Source organism: Pelobates fuscus, chromosome 2 (genome assembly GCF_036172605.1).
Source record: "Pelobates fuscus isolate aPelFus1 chromosome 2, aPelFus1.pri, whole genome shotgun sequence".
NCBI lineage: Eukaryota > Metazoa > Chordata > Amphibia > Anura > Pelobatidae > Pelobates > Pelobates fuscus.
In genome coordinates, this window is record NC_086318.1 from 205096451 (window position 1) to 205119766 (window position 23316).

General features: G+C 40.3%; 1 protein-coding gene across 2 annotated transcripts in view; it reads left to right on the forward strand.

Annotated features, from left to right (window-relative positions):
* The window catches only part of LTBP1 (latent transforming growth factor beta binding protein 1), a 395779-nt gene that overhangs the window by 261725 nt on the left and 110738 nt on the right, over nt 1-23316 (forward strand). For both annotated transcript variants that reach the window (XM_063443116.1, XM_063443117.1), the window contains 2 exons: nt 6409-6511; nt 11762-11833. In XM_063443116.1, the coding sequence (XP_063299186.1) occupies nt 6409-6511; nt 11762-11833 (175 nt within the window). The remainder of the gene's footprint in view (nt 1-6408; nt 6512-11761; nt 11834-23316) is intronic.

Consider the following 23316-nt stretch of genomic DNA (forward strand, 5'->3'; position numbering starts at 1 on the left):
CCGTGTAAAACTACCTAACGACAGCTAGAAACCATCACTTAGATACACGCCAACCAAAGCTGACCTCAAACACCCAGGGACACCCTGTCTATGTCCACATACACCTAGTCTCAGTGCACCAGTTGCAGTTATGTTTTGCTTACATTTACTCATAACATAATGCTAATCTATAAGCTTGCACTCAATGCTGCAGTCAGCGCACCAGCTGAATGTATTGTTTGCCTTAGACCTTATGATCTGATCTAACTTAAATGCCAGCTATCACAGCACCCTCAAGTTTGTAAACCAAGTTAAATTACAGTGCGATAGCGTAACATCCTTGCTTTTTGTAATAATAATTTAAAAAATGTGCCGTTATCTCAAAGCCACAAATGTGACCTTCTATGTTCTTGCTTTACTTACTAATGATGTTGTGGCAATGTAAGATGATCTGTTATTCTATGCACACAGAAAATAAAGAATAAAAAAAAAAAAATGTTTTTAATGTACATAATGTTAAATAAGATTGTTGTTCTTAGCTCTCTCTATTAATATATTAATGCTATGTTCTGCTGTTATGTGATTGAGCAGGGGCCAGATGTCCCTAAATAGTGTTAATGTTAAATAATAATAAATTAAACTCCCAAAGAGCATTGTCTTTACCAGTATGCTGCCTTGTTGTGCATTGATAGATTTGATGAGTACTAACTGATATTCCTGGATGTGGCCGTTTATTTTATAGTGATATAATAAAATATCTAGCACCTTAGTTCGCAACATGTATTTGGGTGTCCATAGCTACTGTGGGCTGACAATATCTGCTACTTTAGAGGCATCTGCCAAGAGAATGTATATGTTAATTGGATTGTAGCTGTCATGGGATTATAGGAGTGGGATTCAGTGGATTTGTATAGTTCTATATGTATATATATATATATATATATATATATATACAAAACAAATATAAAACAAATATAACTTGGCACTCACCCTGTCTCAATATTGTAGTTTTAGCTGCCTTGGTGCTATCCCACGTTTAAGAGATATGTATGCAAAAATAAGGGAAGCACTCTCCGGTCTTGATAAAAGGTCATTCAGTATTTTATTTCCAAAAACGGATTTACATTCTTAGATCTTTTTTTTTTTTCTTGATAAAAGGTCATTCAGTATTTTATTTCCAAAAACGGATTTACATTCTTAGATCGACGTTTTGACCCCTCAGGGTCTTCCTCAAGATCAATGTAACCATGTACAATCACAAAATATATAACAAACTAAATAATGTACTCACCAATCGTGACTGAACCACCTCACCCCCTCCGTGTACACCCGGAAGTGAATTTGCGATCACGTGACCACGTGACTTACCGTGATGCGTGCGTGCTGACGTACGAATGTGTTGCTAGGGAACCAATATACATAAAAACATGTCGCAAAAGTGTCTACCCGGAGGAATATGAAGATATGTGAATGTATACATATGTAGATACTGTGAGACCAGTAGGAATAGCTATAAATCTAATAGAAAGCTATATAGGATGCTCAATGAAGTGATGTTCAAAATTTTTACAGTGAATCAACCTGTGCAACCACGCAATTGAAAAGTGTGCAAAATTCCATAGAATGAAAAAACGTGCATAAATATCATGTAGATCTCCCGAGAGAGCTACATCACCTTAACTATATTAAACAGGTCATATAGAATCAATTAAAACGGTCATATCCACCATATCAAACCATATCACACAATACAATGGAGAACTGGCCAAAAAATAACAAAATATATACAGAACAGGGAAACCATACTATTAATCTCAATAAATGATTTAAAGCTCTATATGTTGCTGGATAAAAAGGAGAGAGAGCGCTGAGGGACACACAGCTATCATATTACGGAGCTCTATATTCCTGGAAACACCACATCGAACAAAAACGGAAAAGAAAAGCCATAGACAAAAAAAACGGAAATCTCGAATGTATATCAGCAAATCTCATGATGATCAAAATCACCATTATAGGAACATAGCCTTCGGGGCAACAGTGTCCAATCGATAAATCCATTGGGCCTCCCGTTGTAACAAGATCCTAGATCTGTCCCCCCCTCTGGACATCGGAGGAACGTGATCTATGGCCACAAATCTGAGAGTAGGGAGTCTGTGTTCCAGGTTTAAAAAATGTTTAGCAACCGGTTTGTCGCTATGTTGATCCCTAAATGCGGTCATAATCGTGGATCTGTGTCCTCGTATACGATCCCGTAGTGTCAAGTCAGTTTTCCCCACATATGAGAGGCCGCAGGGGCATATGATCATGTATATGACATGATCAGTGGTACACATAATATAATGTGGTATTTTGATTTTTAGGCCACTGTGAGGATGGGCAAAGGTCGTCCCACTGATCATGTGCCCACATGTCACACACCCACTGCATTTAAAGCAACCTTTTTTGGAAATCAGAGTGTGTTTGCGATAACTGGCGACAGGGTCATTCTTGACCAGGAGATCTTTCAAATTCTTGTTTCTTTTATAGCTTAGTATGGGTGTTTCCAAGAATGTCTTTGGTAGGGTTTTATCAGATCTGAGCATTCCCCAGTTTTTATGAATAGATTCTCTGATTTTCGATGTGCCTGTGTGAAACGTGATGGGGAGATAGATCCTCGATGTTTTAGGTGTTTTCATAGTTTTAGGAGTGGCTTTCTCACGGTTCCAGATGTCTACTGCTTTAGTGTGTGCCGCCTTAAGTGTACCTGGTAGATATCCTCGTTCTCTAAATCTCTCCCACATCTCTTGGATTTGTGTGTCCCGTTTGGCCGTTTCTGTGTTATAACTGAGAACCCTCAGAAACTGTGATATCGGTAGTGATTTTTTAAACTGTTTGGGATGAAAACTGGAGGCCGTTTTTCTTGTACACTGTGACATCTAGAAATTGGATTGAGAGTACATCTTGTTCAACACTTAACTTAACCGGTGTAGATAATTGATTGATTTCAGTAGTCATATTTTCCAGGTCCCCGGAGGTCCCAGTCCAAATAAGGAACACGTCATCGACAAAGTGATAATAATGTTTGATGTGTTGTCCATATTTTCGTAGAATATATGTCTGTTCAAACATGAACATGTAGGCATTGGCGTATGCTGGTGCCATGGCCGCCCCCATCGCAGTCCCAGCTAACTGAAGAAAGAATTGATTTTCAAATTTGAAAAAATTGCAAGAAAGTGCTATCAGCAAAAATTCCATGAGGTATTCGATAGGAGGTCCTTCATATACCGATGATTTGATGAGAATATCTCTAAGCGCTTGCATGCCTTCCCTATGCGGTATGATCGTATATAGACTTTGTACGTCCATCGTTACCAACAGGGCTGTGTTTTCCACCCAGGGATCCTGATTAATCTTGGACATGAAGTCTTGTGTATCACGTAGGCATGTAGGTAGAGCCAACACGCTGTCTTTGATAAAAATATTGATATATTTAGCGATCGGTTCAAGTAAGCTGTCTCTGGCGGACACTATAGGTCTTCCTGGCGGTTGTAGTGGGTCTTTGTGGATCTTGGGTAAAGTGTATAATATTGGGTGTTTTGGATGTTCCACCTGCAAAAATTGCGCTGTTTTAGTATCCAAGTATCCACATTGTATTCCCATTTCTATATGGTTTTGTATCCTCTTCTGAAATTTCTTGGTTGGATCAAACGTGAGTTTGGCATATGTCAGCGTGTCATTTAATTGCTTATAAATTTCTGTTTGATAACTCTGATAAGACTGAATGACCGTGGCACCTCCTTTGTCCGCTGATCGAATTATAATATTCGGATCTTGTCTGAGATCCTTTAAGGCAAGTTTTTCACCTGGTGTTAAGTTATGGTGATGTTCTGGTGGATTTTTAATTGTTCTTTCAATCTCAGTTTTGACTGTTTGTATGAATGTTTTGATCGAGGGATTGGCCGTACGGATATCCCTTTGGTTTTTCGTATAAAATCGCTGTGTGGTCGTCTGGGTTCCCTGTTTTCTTAATTCATTGCTGTATAGTGTTCTTTGAATTTTGTACATTTCCACCTCCATCTTGAAAGGGTCAAGTTTGGCTACCGGCACAAATGAAAGGCCTTTGTTCAATAGTGAATAATGGTTGGCATCTAAACATTTTTCGGATAAGTTAAACACCGTGGTCATCTTCTCATTCTGGGGGGTTTTGTCGTAGGATTTGTATTTTGAACAGTTCCTCTGCCCCCGCCGAGTGGGTCGGCTTTTTTTGCGCCTCGGGTATATATCCGTGTTGCCTCTGGTGGTTCGTCTGGATAGCTGCCTCTTTCTAAAAAAGGTTCTGTGGTGTGTCTCTTAGAGTTCTCTAGAGTGTCAGGATCTGAAGTGGAATCTCCTGAACTGGCATCAATCGTCTGGAATGTTGGTTTCCGTATTCTTGTTCTAAATCTGGTATTGGATCTGTAGTTGTCCTGTGCTCCTCCCAGCCATCTATATACTTGATGGTATTTGTAGTCATTGTTTACCTTTTCCAGTTTCTGTTTTTTGAACCGGATAAGGTCGTTTTTATATTTATTAATTTCATCCTGTAATTTTAACATTTGGATGGTGGCCGTAGATGCTTGTAGTGTTATAACGTTGGTGGTCTCCAAATTTTGTATAGATTGTTTCACAAAGATCAGCTCTTTCCCAACCTCTTCAACCACAATCACCATCCAGTCTAAAGAGCATTTATTGGATATGAGCATCCATTTCTTACAGAATTCAGGATTTTGCCTCCCTATTGTGGGGGCATTCCTGACTCTATTCTCTTGGCACGGTAGTAATCCGAAATAAATACTCCGTGAAGGTCCAAATCAATTTCACGTTTTTTTTATTTTAGTAGGTCGTTGTAGAGATCCTGTACCGTATTTGTGTGCAATAGTTCTTGTGAGGTTTGTGGCCATAAAATGGCATTAGCTTGCTCATCAGAAATGGACAAAGTCTCAGCCGATTCCAATAATGCCCCTGCTTTGGCCAAAAATTCTTCCATTGTAAAAAAGAGGAAGTTTTGAGGGTGACTCAAGTTCACTGATTAGCAGACTTGTAATGAGGGGGTGCTCAAGTAGGTGCAACGAACACCAATGATATATACAAAACAAATATAACTTGGCACTCACCCTGTCTCAATATTGTAGTTTTAGCTGCCTTGGTGCTATCCCACATTTAAGAGATATGTATGCAAAAATAAGGGAAGCACTCTCCGGTCTTGATAAAAGGTCATTCAGTATTTTATTTCCAAAAACGGATTTACATTCTTAGATCTAAGAATGTAAATCCGTTTTTGGAAATAAAATACTGAATGACCTTTTATCAAGACTGGAGAGTGCTTCCCTTATTTTTGCATATATATATATATATATATATATATATATATATATATGTATATATATATATATATGTATATATATCATTAAAAGATACCCCCTGCAGAGTGTGAGTGTCTTATTTGCTACATATTTGTTCTTTATGTGCGTGCATGTGTCTGTGTGTCCACTGGAGAGCAGGCTGGCCAAGCACAAGTCAAGGGTAGAAGCTGTGATAGCTGCTGCAGGCTGCTTCACTCCAGTGCAGATTCCCATTACAAACCCCTGCAACTCACACACCCAGTTACAGGCATATAGGCACACACACAGTTACAGGCATACAGTCACACACAGTTACAGGCAGACAGTTACACGCACACAGTCAAATGCAGACAGCCACACATACAGTCACAGGCAGTCACACACACAGTTACAGGCAGACAGTTACACACAGTCAGTTACAAGCAGTCACACATAGTTGTAGTCAGACAGTCACACGCACACACAGTTACAGGCAGACAGTCACACATACAGTCACATACACACAGTCACAGGCAGACAGTCACATACACAGTTAAGGCAGCATCCCTGGTCACAGGCAGACAGTCACACACACACACACACACAGTCACACACACAGTTATATGCAGACAGTTGCACACACAGTCAGTTACAGGTAGTCACGCACAGTCACACACACACAGTTAGAATCACACACACACAGTTACAGGCAGCATCACACAATCACAGGCAGACAGTCACACAGTCACATGCAGACAGGTATACACAGTCACAGGTAGTCACACAATCACACTTACAGGCAGACTTAGTGACCAGCAATTACATACAGAACATGTACAGAGGGAGCATAAGCTTTCTTTCTATGACATATGTAAGTAAGTGTGTTGGCTTATATTTACTACTACCATTGCAGTTATGGTTCTTGTAGTATCCCATTTAAAACAGTTTTGATATAGTGCTGTATGGACCACGTTAAAGGAAACTGCAAATCCCTAAAGCAGTTCAGTGCATGTTGATGTAATTATATTACTATGTTCAGAATATACATAAAACATGAAATAATGTTGTCCCTTCTTGTGAATTCTAGTGTGGCAAACTACTACCAGGTCTCCACAAGCAAGATGACTGTTGTGGTACAGTTGGCTCTTCATGGGGCTTGAACAAATGTATGAAATGTCCAAAGAAAATACGTAAGTACTCTCATGTTTTTATTTCCCTACCTATGGCACTCATTGGGAATGCAATTTACTCAATTTAAACAACTTCTCAATGTATGTATTTAATTCACATATTACTGAATTATACTGAATTTGTCACTTACATAGAATCTGTAGACCCCGGTGGAGTAAGATGACATCACCAGTCTCTTGCTAGTTCTGGAACTCCCAGAAGTCCTTTTTATGCTAGCATAACTCTACATTCATTCTATAGCTTTTATTTCCCATGCAACCCATCAGGGTTATTCACTAAAGTGGGAATTCAAAGTGAATTTAAAGTATATGGTCAAAATAGGTGAAATGGAAAAATACTCTGTCAGCTCTATGCTTTCAGTTTGGCTACTCTGACTATTTGAATTCTTACTTTAGTGAATAACCTTGTAGATTATATATATTCTCCCTTACTCTTTAACATTAGTATTTTATCTCAATCCTATTAATTCGCAAACTGTATTTTCTTTCTCCTCTGTTTTTTCCTTTTCATTTATCCACATTCTTTTGAAGATGTTATTTATACTTGCTGTAGAAACTCTAGCAGGATTAAAATAAATGCATCATGTCTGATAAAATGATCATGGCAGGGATTTTATCAAAACATGGCAAACTAAAACAAGCTAAATACAATAGAATTATATAGAACATGATGAACCTGGACACACGTTACTTTCTTCTATCACAGATTATATACAGAGGTTAAAGGAATGCTATAGGGTCAGGATACACAAACATGTATGGTGTTAAAACCACCATCTGCCCCCCTCTTACCTCCCTAAATATAGTAAAATCTTACTTGTGTTCAAGTATGCAGCTGCTGGCTCCGCCTCTGTCTGACTCAGACCTGCAAACTGTCTGCTGACATCATCAGAAGTGGTGGGCTGAACGAATCGCAATGCTTCCGCATAGAATTGGCTGAGCTTGTCAAGGAGGCAGATCAGGGGCAGAGCCAGCACAAGCCAAACAAAGCGCTGGCCAATCAGCATCTCCTCATAGAGATTAATTTAATAAATGCATCACTATGAGGAAAGTTCAGTGTCTGCATGCAGAGGGAGGAGACATTGAATGGCAGTTCTGCTTACTCTGCAGCACTGCCGAAGGAAGCAGCTTTAGCAGCCATCTGAGGAGTGGCCAGTGGAGTTATCACTAGGCTGTAATGTAAACACTGAAAAGATAGTGTTTACTGCAAAAAGTCAGAAGGGAAGGATTCTACTCACCAGAACAAATACAATAAGCTGTCCCTTAAATATATGTTACAGCTTGCTACAGCTGCACCCACTGTCCAGTCTGCTAAACACACTTACTGTATGATGTTACTTCTCAGCAGGTGCTAATTTTACAAGAGACCTAGCACACATTATTGTAGCCCAGGTAAATGATGGTATAGGAAAAATGAATCTAATCAGTTGCAGTGTTAGACATTATAGGCTCCTGATTCTGATACTTTATTCCTTACACTCATAGGTTGTATAGTTTTTAAACACTTACAAAATCAATGCATGCTTAAGATTTTCTTCCACTTGCAAAAACACTACGCTACTCAATGTTCAATTTTATTGACTCAGTGGGCTAGTTCAGAGGTGGATCTAAAAGATTTGTGTCTCTTACAACGGTGCTTTGTTGTACTGGGCAGGACCTGTAAGAGCAATGGAATATAATGTATTTAGCTATCTCTTCTAATTAATGCAGTGTAATGGAAAACTGTTAAATAGATCTGTGCCAATGGAAATACAGAACTCCTGCCTTCTCGCAATTCACATGGAATCAATAATGCAACTTCTATTTTTGGTTAGCCCAAGGTCCTCAATAGTATCAAGCCCTAATACTTGGTACATAAAGTAAACTTTTTAGATAATGTGCATTACTGAAGGAATAACTCTGATAAATATTACTGTATATTACACTTTAAAACATTTTCTCACATTGATTGATTAGTAACCTTAAAAAAGTAACAGGGCTGTTGTGTACAATGCTGGAATATATTTTTTCTTAAATTCAAATTAGATACATAGAAAAATACATATTTCAGTGTAAATTCCCTTTAAAGTAACCACAAAGTGAAAACACTAGCTTCCACTTATTTACGTCTGTCACTTTGCATACCTCTCAGTCTAGATGATTCCTAGCTATTTCAATATAAATTTTCCGCAATCACAGATGTGATTTGGACCATTAGGAAAATTCGTGCAACCACATAATAATCTATTACATGGCTAGGGATTTAATTCTCGAAAATATGATAATGTGTGAGGGGATGATGAATGATGAGCACTGAATTAATTCACATTGCGCCAGTCTGTAAGGCCTGACTCACTACGAGCATTGTGGGTAGGGAATGAATCATGTTCAAGATTAACTGTTTTGACATAATGCGTGCAGCCTTGCCCCGATAGTGAATCACCTCTAAGTACATGTTCCCAGATTCCTAGTAATTTATTTTAGGTTTCCAGCTTAACAGTCATTTACTTGGATGAAAATACTTTCTTTTTTTCAATATGTATTCCTGGACATTTAATATATTTTCTACATCCCCTTAGGTTACCATGTTGCACGTCTCAAGTCATGGCGGGGCATGCAGTTAAACACTAATCTGCCAGTAATACTTTGCAAGTCTCCACAGGGTGCATGTAATTTGGAATCACAGAGCTTGGCTACAATATATGTCAATTATTTCAGACGGTTTTACAGTTTACTGGAAGAATTCATTCAGGCTGGTCTAAAATAGAGGAAATAATGTGGACCTGTAACTTTCCTATATTCAACCTGTTACAATGCGGTCTCCTTGAAGGAACACTCTAATGTTATAAATAAATAAGTATAATCTCTCTTTCTAAATATATTTATTTATTTGTTAATTAATAACGTTAGAGTGTTCCTGTAAGGACACTGAATACTGGAAAGATAGTTCAAAATGTAAATGTTGAAAGAAACACACAGACACACACACATCCACACTCTCTCTCTCTCTCTCTCCATTTAAACTCAGGGCCCATCTTTCCACCTTTGGAAACGTGCAAAATAAATAAAACCCACTTTTTTTTCTTTTTTTTCATCCAATCAGATACTTCTCATAGTGAAACATAATCCCAATGCTTCACTATGAGAAACATTTACATAATGCTGGGCAAGATGACACCAAATGTAGACTTTCAATTCAGGGATACATATGAGACAATGCATCTACAGGAGAATACGCATATTTCAAAGGGAAATATGATCAATGTTCTAAGTACTTTTTTAGAATAGTCACACATTTCTAATTGTATAAATAATAATTAGTTATTTTAATAAATTATATTATAAAAATATATTTTAACATTGTTTATCAATGCAAAGAACTACTTACCCATTCATTTTTCTAGAACCGTGATTCACTTAGCAGTGAAACAAATTTCTGTGCCAGGGCTCTGTTCTATACCTCTGCATCTTACTCCCTTTAGAAGTAAGCACCTGTTCTAGAAATCGTGCTTGCTATTGTGTCTGGACCTACTGTAATTGCCCGTTGGCCCTGCCCACATATACAGGCTAATTACATCAGTGTTAACACTTAGAGGTTTATGCTTCATTTGCTTTAACCATGCCATTTAAAATAAAAGCTTACAACTTGGACCTATATTGATCAGCCACAAAATTAAAATCACCTGCCTAATATTGTGTAAGTCTCCACAAGACTCCACAAGATGTTTCCCTGTAAAATCTGGCACAAAGACATTAGCAGCAGATCTTTTAAGTCCTGCAAAGTTCAGAGGTGGGTCCTCCATGGATCGTATTTATTGTTCCAGCACATACCACAGGTGCTCAGTCAGATTGAGTTATGTCATGTTCCCTAAACCATGTTCCTTAAACCATTCCTGAACAGTTTTCGCAGTGTGGCAGGGTGCATTATCCTGCTGAAAGATTCCACTGCCACCAGGGAACAGCATTGCCTGAAGAGGTCTACGTGGTCTGCAACAATCTCTAGTTAGGCGGTACGTGTCAAAGTAACATCCACACAATGCTAGGATCCAAGGTTCCCAGTGGAACATTGCCCAGAGCACTACACTGCCTCTGTCAACCTGGCTTCTTTCCGCAGTTCATCCTGCTTGCATCTCTTTCTCAGGTAAACAGCACACACACCAGATCTAAAAGAAAATGAGATTCATCATCACAGGCAACCTTCTTTCATTGCTCTACGGTCCAGTTCTGATGCTCACGTCCCCAATGAAGGTGCTTTCGGCAGTGGACAGGGATCATCATGGGCAATCTGCTACACAACCCCATACACAGTAAATCGACAAGCACTGTGTGTTCTGACACCTTTCTTTCTTGGCCAGTATTAGTTTGTTCAGCAATGTGAGCTACAGTAGCACTTCTGCATGATTGGACAAGATTGGCTAGCCTTCGTTCCCATGTGCACCAATGAGCCTTGGGCCCTCATGACTCTGATGCAGTTTACCAGTTTTCCTTTCTTGCATCACTTTTGGTAGGTACTAACCACTGTATAAAAGAAACACCCCTCAAGACAGCGTTTTGGAAATGCTCTGACCCAGTTGTCTAGCCATTATCATTTGGCCCTTGTCTTTATCTTTTTGCTTGCCCATTTTTATTGCTTCCAACACATGAAATTCAAGAACTGACTGTTCACGTGCTCCCTCATATATGCCACCTCTTGCAGGTACCATTGTAAAGATCTCATCAATGTTATTCACTTCACCTGCCAGTGGTTTTAATGTTGAGGCTGATCAGTGTGTGTATATCTACACATAAATCCTTATAGTGCTTGAAAGAGTAACATGCACATACTATGAGCCTCATAGATTAGTAAGGAACTAGTTACCAAATAATTAATCATCTCAGTCCAAGAGTTCTACATAGACCTACTTTATGGCCCTGTTAGTTCTGTAAGTGGGCATATTGATCCATTTATTAGCTTTCCTTGTACAATAAAGCAGTTTTACATCTCACCATTAACCCTTCTTGTTTCAGTTCGACCTCAGTGAAAAAAAACATTCATCTAGTAATCCTCCTAGTGTCATATATAACCACAGAGTAAGGAGATGATGGGAACATGCAGATTGTGTGCATGCGGGTTCTGGGCAAAATGTACTATTTTAGTACGTAAAGCCTGTGGGTAACAATCATCATTTGCTAGTAATTTTCTGCTGTAAATTAAATATGTGAAGTACATTTCAGATACAACCGGTATGTCATACTGTATTACTTATGCTGTTGTCTGTCTGTATTTTACAGACTATCCTGGATATTCTCAATATATGGATTGTCCTCAAGGCTACAAAAAAATAAATGACACATTCTGCCAAGGTAAGATATTGAAATGCAGTAATGATGGGTGTATATATAGGTACCGCTATTTTTATTAGTAATAGTAGTTCTAGTAGTATGATATATGAATCAAGTATATGTGAAATCATGACATTAATATGAGACTAGTAATGATGGTCCAGGCTCTTAAGGTAAATCCAGTGAGCAGATTTATTGAAGCAGATGAAAACGAACGTTTTGGCCCACAACAGGGCCTTTGTCAAGTTCTAAGCCGCAACGTTGCTTTTCATCTGCTTCAAAAAATCTGCTCATTGGATTTACCTTAAGTAAATTACATTTTGAGGATTGGCCAACCTCAGGCCTTGATGCATTCTGGGATCCAGGAGAGTGCAGTATCTGCTTCGGTAATTATATTAATATGCAGCTAGTCAAAAAAATTATGTCATGAAATAGTTCCAAGTGATAAATAGACCAACAGTGGTTCCTGTATTCATAACCAGAGTGCTGGCATAACACTTAATGGGCCAAAACATTTGGATTTACTTATTCCTTTGAAAGAAAGTGCAATTAAGTTTAAGTATTATTCACTCTACTATGAAATGTCAGAAATGGTCCAGAGAAATGCAAATTACAGGTCAAAATAAATAGACACAAAAAAAAAAAAAAACCTTCTCCACCATGGTCTGCAAGTCAACTATATTGGCATTATATTGCAGTACCCTTTTGAATTCTGTACACTTTCTGGTTCAGTGAATGACCCTGTGTATGTTCATTGAGTTAGTCCCAATGGTGAAAGTATATTGTCATTTGGTAACCATTATTGCTTGTTTTATGGTGAGTAGGTTTGTACTATTGTAAAACATTGTGAGATATGAGACCTATGTATTATTTGTTATAGAAATGTTTGCCTTATTTTCTCTGACAATATGACTGTATTTTAGTAGCAGGATGCTCTGGAACAGGGGTGCCAAAATGTAGCACCCCAGATGTTTTAGAACTACAACTCCCATTATGAATGGAATTCCTTTAAAATGCTTGAGAATGACAAAGCATCATGGAAGCTGTAGTTCTACAACATGTAGGGGTACTCTTGCAATTAATATCACCTTTATTTTGTAATTTATAAAGTGCTGGGATTGCATTACCCTGACTGCACAGCTGTTATGTTGAAATGCTGATGATATATATATATATATAAATATATTAATGCTAGAACAGGTCTTTTTAATCACATGTGTTCATGCGTGATTGCATGCAAACTACATATTGCACATTAATGGGGTTAATTGAGTGAATGGAGAATCCCCCCAAAAAATTCCCCTCTCTTTTTAACATTTTTATGTAAAATCCAAATATATTATTATGATGTAGATCCATTTACTTTATGTACTTTGTTGCTTGATAAATAACAGAGACATGTATGCTATATGTCTTTTTGTAAAGGATGCTTAAGTGAGTAGATAGCTCAAATACAGATTTAAAAAAAAGTACATACAGTATGTTATGTTTTCCCTTTTGTACCATATTTTGTTCAGTTCAATATTTTATGAATTACGATAAACTAAATAAAAGGAAGCCTATAGTACCAAGAATACTAATCTTTATTTTGGGACTATATGTTCCCTTCTGTCTACCTTTTCTCTTCACTCCCCTTTGCTCAATAAAATGAAGTTAAATAATGATTATTTGTCTTGTTTTGTCAAGAATATACAGACTCAAGTTTTGCTTGTTGACTTCCCCCCTCCCCCCCCCCCACCCCTCCATTTAAGAAATTAATCTTTAATCGTAAGTATTTACACAGTTTCAGCCCCAACAGAACTGAGTAAGCAGCTTTTAATTCACGACCTGTTTGTAGACATTTAAGAGAACCTGTAAAAAGATAGTGACTCTATGTCTCAATGCTTTCCTATGAGGAAAATCTGAGGCTGGAGGTCCGTGAGGACGGTGAGGACGTCCAGCGTCAGATTACCAACCAGAGGGCAGACTTAGAGCTGCAATGTAAACATTGCAGTTTCTCTGGAACAGCAATGTTTTACATTGCAGCACTAAGTGCAAAAGGGTCACAGCACCCAGACAACTTCAATTAGCTGAAGTGGTCTGGGTGCCTATAGTGCACATTTAATGATCATATAAATGTAACATTGAGTCACATTTATAAATATAGATACACTATATTTTTAGGTGAATAAATAAAAAATCTGACTCATGAACCGTGTTTTCCAAACTCATCCTGTGAATTAATGAGCAGTAAATAAACATTGATTTCTGCCAGTGCCTTTTTTGACATTTGCAGGAAAGTCTCGCTCCGCCGATGAATCATCATGTGCTTGACGTCAAGTTGTAATTTCTTTATGTACGCACATATTTCTATTGTGAATGAGGAGTTCAGGCTGAAAAGCTTCAGTTTTCATAACTTCATTGCTAAGTTAATCCAGGAATTTCCCTTCTTTAACTTGATCACATTGACCTGAGACTTAGAGTCCCACAGATGTCTCAAAACAAGTTGCAAACTTGGCAGCTGTTCTTCAGTGTTGGCTCACTCTCATAAGATGTAGACTACACTCTTTATTAAAGTTGTGCCAAGCACCATGGCTAACAAGAATGAAAGAGGATTAGTTTGGTCAGTGGTTTGCTGTGTTGCTCATTTTAATGAATATTTCACTGGGGGGAGTTTTGATTAGAAACGCATTTTGGAAATCATTGTCTGGTATACGGTTTGCTATGTTTGGGCGCTATGAACCAGTTGTAGCAATATATGCAAATCATAAAAAAAAATGTCCATGCATTCACAGGTCTATTTAAGCAGCTCAACCAAATTTAATGTGCAATGTTTGTTACAGAGTTTGCAGATGGATTAACTCTAAAAAAAAATAATATCATCAATGAATTGTCATGTTGCAGTGAATTATATACCTGTTTCATTTTTTTAATTTACTTATAAACTGTCACTGTAAAATAAGTAATTCTGGGGACAGTATATTGTCATTACACTAACTTGACAGAGGTAGGGTTATTGACATTTAAAATTCACCAATTGGCTGGTGAATTTTTTTAGTGTGTGCATATCCCAGATACAGTCATAGGGCCCATACAGAGTACCGCTGGACATGGCCACATCATACAATCACTCTAATTCATTCTCACAAACAGCTAGGAAACAAATAACTAGTAGCCCACTGGAAAAACTAGTACATATGGCACTTAAATATCTATTCAACAAGAAAATTAATGGATCTGAGGACTCCAAATGGGATATGCAGACTTTAATTGGAATCGAGACACAGTGTTTCAACCACTCTATATGGTCTTTATCAATTATAAATATTCATTACCGGGGCGTGGCCGGACCGCAGACTAAGATGGACGTGTAGTCTGTGAGCTCCGCAGCATCCGAGCACAATCTACCCACTATCAGCAGCATCGAGCCCCCAAAATCAGCTAAATTACCCCTAACATGTCAGGGGCGCAGTCCGGAGCAAAATCGCAGCGAAGAAAAAAAGGTGAGCAGAAAGAAGCCGCGGTCTCAGTAGCCGATATGCTTACCTCTCCACGAGGCTCACAGGCCGCACAAGATGGCCGCCGGATCAGCCCGCAACACTCACCGGCAGCCACACCGGGCCCGGACTCACACAACCCCATTCAGCCAGACATAGCCAGCGTCCTGAACAAACTGACAGAAGTCAGACATTACCTGGCAGGGGAGATCTCCAAGAGCACACAAGCGCTGACGGCAGAGATACACGCTCTGGGCACCAGAACCGCAACACTGGAGGCCAGAGCTGACGCCGCTGCACAAGCCCACAATCAAATGGTGGCCCACTCACAAGCCGCTGAAAAGAGAATTACCGACCTGGAGTTGGAAATAGAGGATCTGGCAAATCGTTCCCGCCGGAATAACGTTAGGCTGAGAGGTGTACCGGAGGAACAAAACGAAGGCCCCCTAACACCAAAGATGGAGCTCTTCTTCCACCAATTACTACCCGACATCCCCAAAGATAAATGGGCGATTGACAGGGCGCACAGGGCACTGCGCGCCCGAAGAGCAGAGGGGATGCCGCCAAGGGACATTATCATCAAGTTCCACTATTACTCCTCAAAAGAAGCGGTCATGCAATACACACGCCAAAACACCCTGCAATACCAGGGTGCAACCATCACTGCATACCAGGACTTATCACCGACGACATTACAGAGAAGAAAAGCATGGAAACCACTGACGGCGCTACTACAACAACACACAATAAAATACACGTGGGGCCATCCCTTCAAGCTGGTGGCATTCAAAGAGGGAGCCACTCACACCCTCTTGCCAGGGTACGACCCAAAGCGCTTTCTTCGCAGCCTACGCATCGAGCCCCCACCGACCCTCAACCTGCAAACATACCAGATGCCAGAACTCTCAACGCTCCAAAGTGACTGGACCGACGCCTAAGTCGTAAACAGACATAACGGACACGATAACTCTACAACTGGGGACACTGAGACCAATCTGGTACAGGCCGCAACAACGTATCGCAGCTAAGTACCGCTCATTTTTCCCAGAAGGGAAGGACTTAAAGATTGGGGGGGGGGGGGGGATCCTACTCCCAAAGCTCATCATCCCATGACCTAACACCCCAAAGTGAGAAAAAAGGGAAAAAAAAAAAAAAAAAAAGTATGTACAATTTGTTTAAAAAAAAAAAAAAAGGGGGATGAAAATGTATGTGCAAATGTAAATGTAACGGGTAATGAGTAGGGGACACACAGACACCAGAGAGTCACTCCCTACTCCGACCTACAAAATGAAGGGCACTATAGGCCATTTGGCATGTGGGACACACGCTCACTCCCTACGAGCAAAGGTTACAAGGCACTCCCCAGGGAAGAGCAAATAGAGAGTGCACGATAGGGGGCAAAACACACACACCACACAATAGAAGGATGATGTTAGGAGCAAATAGGGGGGGGGAGAGGGCCACAGGGTGAAACTACCAGAGGGGGGGACAAACAACCGAACACGGGGCTCACGACACCAAGGCTCGAATGCGAGGTGCATCCACACCTCCCCAGACGACTGACGCCATGACTCTGAACATACTGACAATTAATGCCAAGGGCTTAAACACACCCAACAAACGCAGGACCCTACACAGAGACATTAAGGTTAAACAAGCGGATATCGCTCTAATACAAGAAACCCATTTACCCAGGTCGGCACGCGTACACCTAAAAAATCATATTTATAGCACAGTCCACGAAGCGAGGGCTCTGAGGAAAAAAGCAGGAGTGGCCATCCTGATACACAAACGATGCCCGTTTAACCTGACCAAAGCACATATAGATCCAGAGGGCAGATATTTAGCTCTCACCGGCACCATACACTCCACGGGGATACATATAGTAAATATATACGCCCCCAACATTCCTGAGACAGGATACTGGGATTCATTGAAAACACTATTAACGCACCTCACAGGTGGCATCTTAGTGATGGGGGGGGACTTCAACGCGGTCCCCTGCCCGGCAATAGACAGGAGTAGCAAACCAGGAACGACTCGCGCGCAGGGGGGGGGAGACAAGACAAATTGCTAAACGCTTTTCTTACACACACAGGGCTATTAGACGCCTGGCGCATACAACATCCACACACAAAAGACTACACATTCTACTCAGCACCACACAACACATATTCAAGGATAGACAACATATACTTAAACGGGGCTGGCATGTCCAAACTGAGCCAAACAGAAATACATAGCATCACATGGTCAGACCACGGAGCAGTAACAGCGACCCTGACTAAAATACAGCACCACAGTAGCTGGACATGGAAATTAAACACATCACTCCTACAAGACGAAGCCATACTCAATGACACCAAAAAAGCTATATCAGACTACTTTACCACTAATGAGGGGGAGGATATAGGCCCAACACCACTATGGGCAGCACACAAGGCAGTCTTGAGAGGACACTTCATCACAATTGCAACCCATAAAAAGAAAACCAAAACGAAGCAACTCTTCGAGCTGCAGACTAAATTACGGAAAGCGGAAACTAGACATAAACAGGACCCCACCGCAGATAACTTCCAATCACTACAAGACCTTAGACATGCCCTGAAAGAACTGTCCATAGGCGAGATCACCAAAGCCCTTACGTGGTCTAAACGCTTTTTCTATGAAAAAGCGGGCAAAATGGACACACTATTGGCCAGGACCCTGAAACCCAGGCCCGGATTTCGACCAATCACGACCATAAAAACACATACAAACACTATAGCCAGCACACCTGAAGATATCAATAGGGAGTTCACTAACTACTTCAGTCACTTATATAACCACTCCCCCCACAGCGACAGCGAACACCACCAACACTTGAAAAACATAGAGACCTTCCTTAACCACTCGGATCTGCCCACAGTAACAGAGGGAGAAGCCGACCTCTTAAACGAACCGATCGCGCCAGAGGAAATCGCAGCAGCGATCTCAATACTCAAAGGCAACAAAGCCCCAGGCCCTGACGGCTATGATATCCAATACTACAAAGCATTTAAAACAGAACTGATCCCACAACTGACCAAACTATATAATCATTTTATGACCGGAGGAACCCCAGACCGAGACATGGCCACAGCAAACATAGTACTGCTGCCAAAACCCAACAAAGACACCACTCAGACCGCCAACTATAGACCAATCTCCCTAATCAACACGGATTTAAAGATATTCGCAAAAATTCTAGCGACAAGACTAACTTCACTACTGCCTAAACTAATACACTCAGACCAAGTGGGTTTTATCCCGGGCAGACAGTTATACGAAAATACCCGTAGAGGGGTAGACTTACTATGGCACATGGGACAGACCAATTCCCCATCACTGGCCCTGTCACTGGACGCAGAGAAGGCCTTTGACAGGGTACAGTGGCCCTTTATGTTCCGACTCATGGAAAAGCAGGGATTCCCAGAAAAATACATAACAGCTACCAAAGCACTCTACACGGACATACAAGCCCAAACACTTATAACCGGTGCCCAAAAAACACCTTTCAGTGTAAGTAATGGAACGAGACAGGGCTGCCCCCTGTCCCCGCTCCTCTTCGCGATGGTGTTAGAACCCATGCTGCAAGCCATCAGAAACGACCCTAACATCAAGGGGATACAAATAGGAACACAACAATACAAAGTGGCGGCGTACGCAGACGATGTTCTACTCACGCTGTCCGAACCAAAGCAGTCACTGGCACACCTGCATAAGCTCCTACTGGAGTACGGTGAGGTGTCGGGATACAGGGTAAACCTCACCAAATCGGTGGCTCTCTCCTTCCATATCACTGATGAGGACAACACTCATCTAACCAACACATACAAAATTAAACTAGCTAAAGAACAATTCACGTACCTAGGGATACAGTTAACAAAAAACTACTCTATGCTGTACAGGCAAAACTACACAACCCTAATACACAAACTGAAAAAAGATCTGGAGAACTGGTCGGACAAACCAATTTCTTGGATAGGGAGATTGCACTCCATAAAGATGAATGTCCTGCCCAGACTCCTTTTCCTATTTCAAGCACTACCCGTTAAAGTCACAAAAAAGGATATAGCCAACATCCAAAAAGCAATAGACGAATTTATATGGCAGGGAAAAAGACCCCGGATAGCCAGAGCGGTACTATACAATCCAAAGTGGAGGGGGGGCCTAGGACTGCCTCACTTATACCACTACTATCTAGCAGCACAGATAGCGCAAATAGCGCATTGGCACAGCCCTGAGGGACAACATCAATGGGTAGATATTGAAACCACCCTCATGGGCAAAGACCCACCACAACTACTCATATGGACCCCTAAAAACCACAGGGTAATCCTCAGAACCACCTGCCCAGCAATCCTAAACTCTATAGACATATGGGACAAAACAGCCATGAAATACCAACTCATGAACAACCCCTCCCCCATGACACCGATACTACGTAACAGAGCGTTCCCACCAGGACTATGTACAGAAGCTTTCCTAGGAATTAAAAACACAGGGACACACAGATACGCTCACCTGTACCAAGATAACCAGGTAATCACCTTTGATCAGCTAAAAACTCTAGCACCCCTGACAAACCATGACTTCTTCAGATACATCCAAATCAGAGACTTTGCACAAACAACAGAAGTCAGAACAGCAATACGCAAACGCAAAACCTTTTTCGAGAGCATGTGCCTTAGGGAACACATGCCCACGAAAATGATAACAACACTGTATAACCATATAGGGGAGGAATCAGGGGAATGGGGTACGTTAACCTACACGGACAGATGGGAAACGGATCTGGGAGAGAAGCTAGAAAGGGAAGAGTGGCGAGACATATGGGACGCAAGTTCCAAGATTTCAATATGCACCACCTTACAGGAACAAATGTACAAAATCCTATTCAGGTGGTACACCACCCCGACAAAACAATGCCATATGGGCCTGAGCCCCTCAGACACATGCTGGAGACTATGTGGAGAAAAAGGCACTTACATCCACATGTGGTGGGAATGCCCCAAGGTTAGGATATACTGGAAAGAGGTGACAGACCAAAACTCACGCATATTGCAAAGACCTCTGACTGCAAACCCATGGGCTGGCCTCCTGTCCAGACCGACTGAGGGGTTAGACAAACACAGTCAGAAATTACTAAACTCACTAAATCTGGCAGCCCGCAGGGCGTTAGCACAACATTGGAACAAAACAGACACCCCACCTATCACGCTTGTACGGACGAAAATTAGAGATAACTGTCTGATGGACAGGTTGACGGCCCAGGTGCGAAACACCTCATCTACCTACCGAAAAGTATGGGAACCATGGGAACAGTATGACACATGATTTAGGGGACCTAACTCTCAACTGGTAAAACCAACGGTTCAGATAATAATGTTGAGCCAAACAACCCTGTAATGCGCAACTATGTGACATATGTTAAATAGTTTATGTTATTTGTTACATTATTGTATTATTTAATTACAAAAAAGAAAAATGGACGGTTACCATGACGGATACAACGGGCTTCTGCGTAAGCCTAACTAAGCATATGTATTACTATGTAACTGTCAAACCAAAAATAAAGAATTGAAAAAAAAAAATATATATATTCATTACCACAGTACATATATGTCAGTTACATTAATTGAATTGTATTTTTAATAAAAAATAATGCTCACAGAATTTGTTTCACCGCGGTTGCCCTGCTGTGCCTTATGAAACATGGGCAGAGAGACCCAGGTGACATGGATTGCATGAGCTTTATTGTTAATTGTATTTTTACTAACGTGTGTGTATGTATATGTATGTGTGTATGTATACATATTTATATATGATTTATATATGTATGTATGAGTGTGTATATGCAGTGTGTGTATATATATATATATATATATATATATATATATTTATATATTTGTAGTCAGGGACAATAAACCGAGTTATAGTAGTGGTATAAGTCGGTTGTGGTGTGCCGAAACCGATGTTCGTGTAGGCCTGTAAAAGAGGGCCCACTAAGTGAATGCTTAATTAAGGGTGCGGTGGGTGGGCTGAACCAGGAAGTCTCAGCCCAGAGGAAGGGGAGGCCTGTGAATTTATAGGCCGGATAAACCCCTTCCACAACTACAGGCTCCGCATTTCCATATATATATATGTGTGTGTGTTTATGTATGTGTATAAATATCAAAACTATTCAAACCCTATTGAAAATCAGGTTTATTGTTTATTGACTCTATTAGGTCTGTAGGTTGTATAGATTGGTTTAAAACTAAACAATATATTTTTTTTCCATGGGATTACGTGATATTTAACTCAAACTTTTTCTTTAATGTTCATTGTCCTTTTTAAAATGTCCTCTTCAAAATAAATCCTCTTATTTATACGTGGTTATTCCAGTGATCTTATTCTATCATTGCTGTCCATGATTCACATGTGATTATTTGGAAGTGTAATTTTTCCTTTATTAGTGTGGTTCCAGAGGTTGCAGACTATGGGTACTAAGTAGAGACATGTTTTTTTGTCAGACTGATCCAAAACAATTTGACAGAAAATAATCCATAGTGGTCATGGTGTTTAGAGTGATACTTTTAATAAATGATTATCCATGGTGGTCATGGTGTTTAGAGTGATACTTTTAATAAATGATTATCCATGGTGGTCATGGTGTTTAGAGTGATACTTTTAATAAAATCATTTCAATTGTGTTGATCTGTTAAAATAAATGATTTTGGGAAAGGATTGCTAGAAATTAAATATTCTGATGAGGCTATTTTTCATCCAGATAGTTTTTAATTCTACTACTGCAGTGGCTTCGGACATTACAGTTTTTATATACTATCAATGCATGGCAATGTTTCAGATAATTTTTTAAAGCCTAGTTACTGAGATTTTATTTTCTATTAAATGGATGTGAATGTCTAGCATCATATGTTGTAAAAATGCATTAATGAAGTGTTGACTTGTCAAGTTTAAATATGGATGGACCCATGGGCGTCCGCAGGAATTTTTTTCTGTCGGGGGTGAGGGGGCATAATTGTAATGACATCAATGCCTGTCCCTTTTTCACAGTGTCATGAAAGGGAAGGGGCATAGTAATTATCACATTATACAAAAAAAGCAAATAATGAATAGGGTAGATCCAATAATTCACATAACTATATGCAAAACATTGAAAAAAAACCCATGCATTGCCTACCTCAAAGCTGCAATATAGGGGGTAACCCAGAGAAAATACACAGAAAAGGAGACCCTTGAAACAAGGGGATCCTGAGAAGCAACTTTGGACACGGAAAAGGCACTTGAATGCCCGGTAACAGGAAAGAGAGAGAGAGTAATAGGAGAGTGAACAGGTAAAAGATAATGAGTCATAACCTGTCCCCCCAGCTACCTTGATATACCATACTTTTACAAGATAATAGTAAAAACAGATAAATAGCCCAACACAGGGACTATAGAGGGGTAACAAGCAAGAGAACCCCCAAAAAATATATCTCTCCAAAAGCTGCCTAGTATTGTATGTGGATACAACCACCTAGACTAAGGCAAACACACTAAATACCTGCTACCGCTAGCAAACAAAAAAGTCACCTAATAAAAAACTATAAAGTGCTACCTAAAAGTGTAAGGCAAACATAGGAAAAAATAAATAAAGTGAAAGAAACGCTCGACGCGCGTTTCAGCGTGTATGCACGCCGTCTTCAGGAGCTAGTCAACCACTGTGTGCTCCCGGGCTTCTTAAGTGTCTGACATATCATAGCCGAATAGCCTGCAGCTGATCGAGGCAAATTGAAAGAGTCGTTCTGTCCCACCTCCTATACCGCGTCATAGCCTAATGGTGGCTATGCGTTGGTGGATATGTGGTGGATATCCACCAACGCATAGCCACCATTAGGCTATGACGCGGTATAGGAGGTGGGACAGAACGACTCTTTCAATTTGCCTCGATCAGCTGCAGGCTATTCGGCTATGATATGTCAGACACTTAAGAAGCCCGGGAGCACACAGTGGTTGACTAGC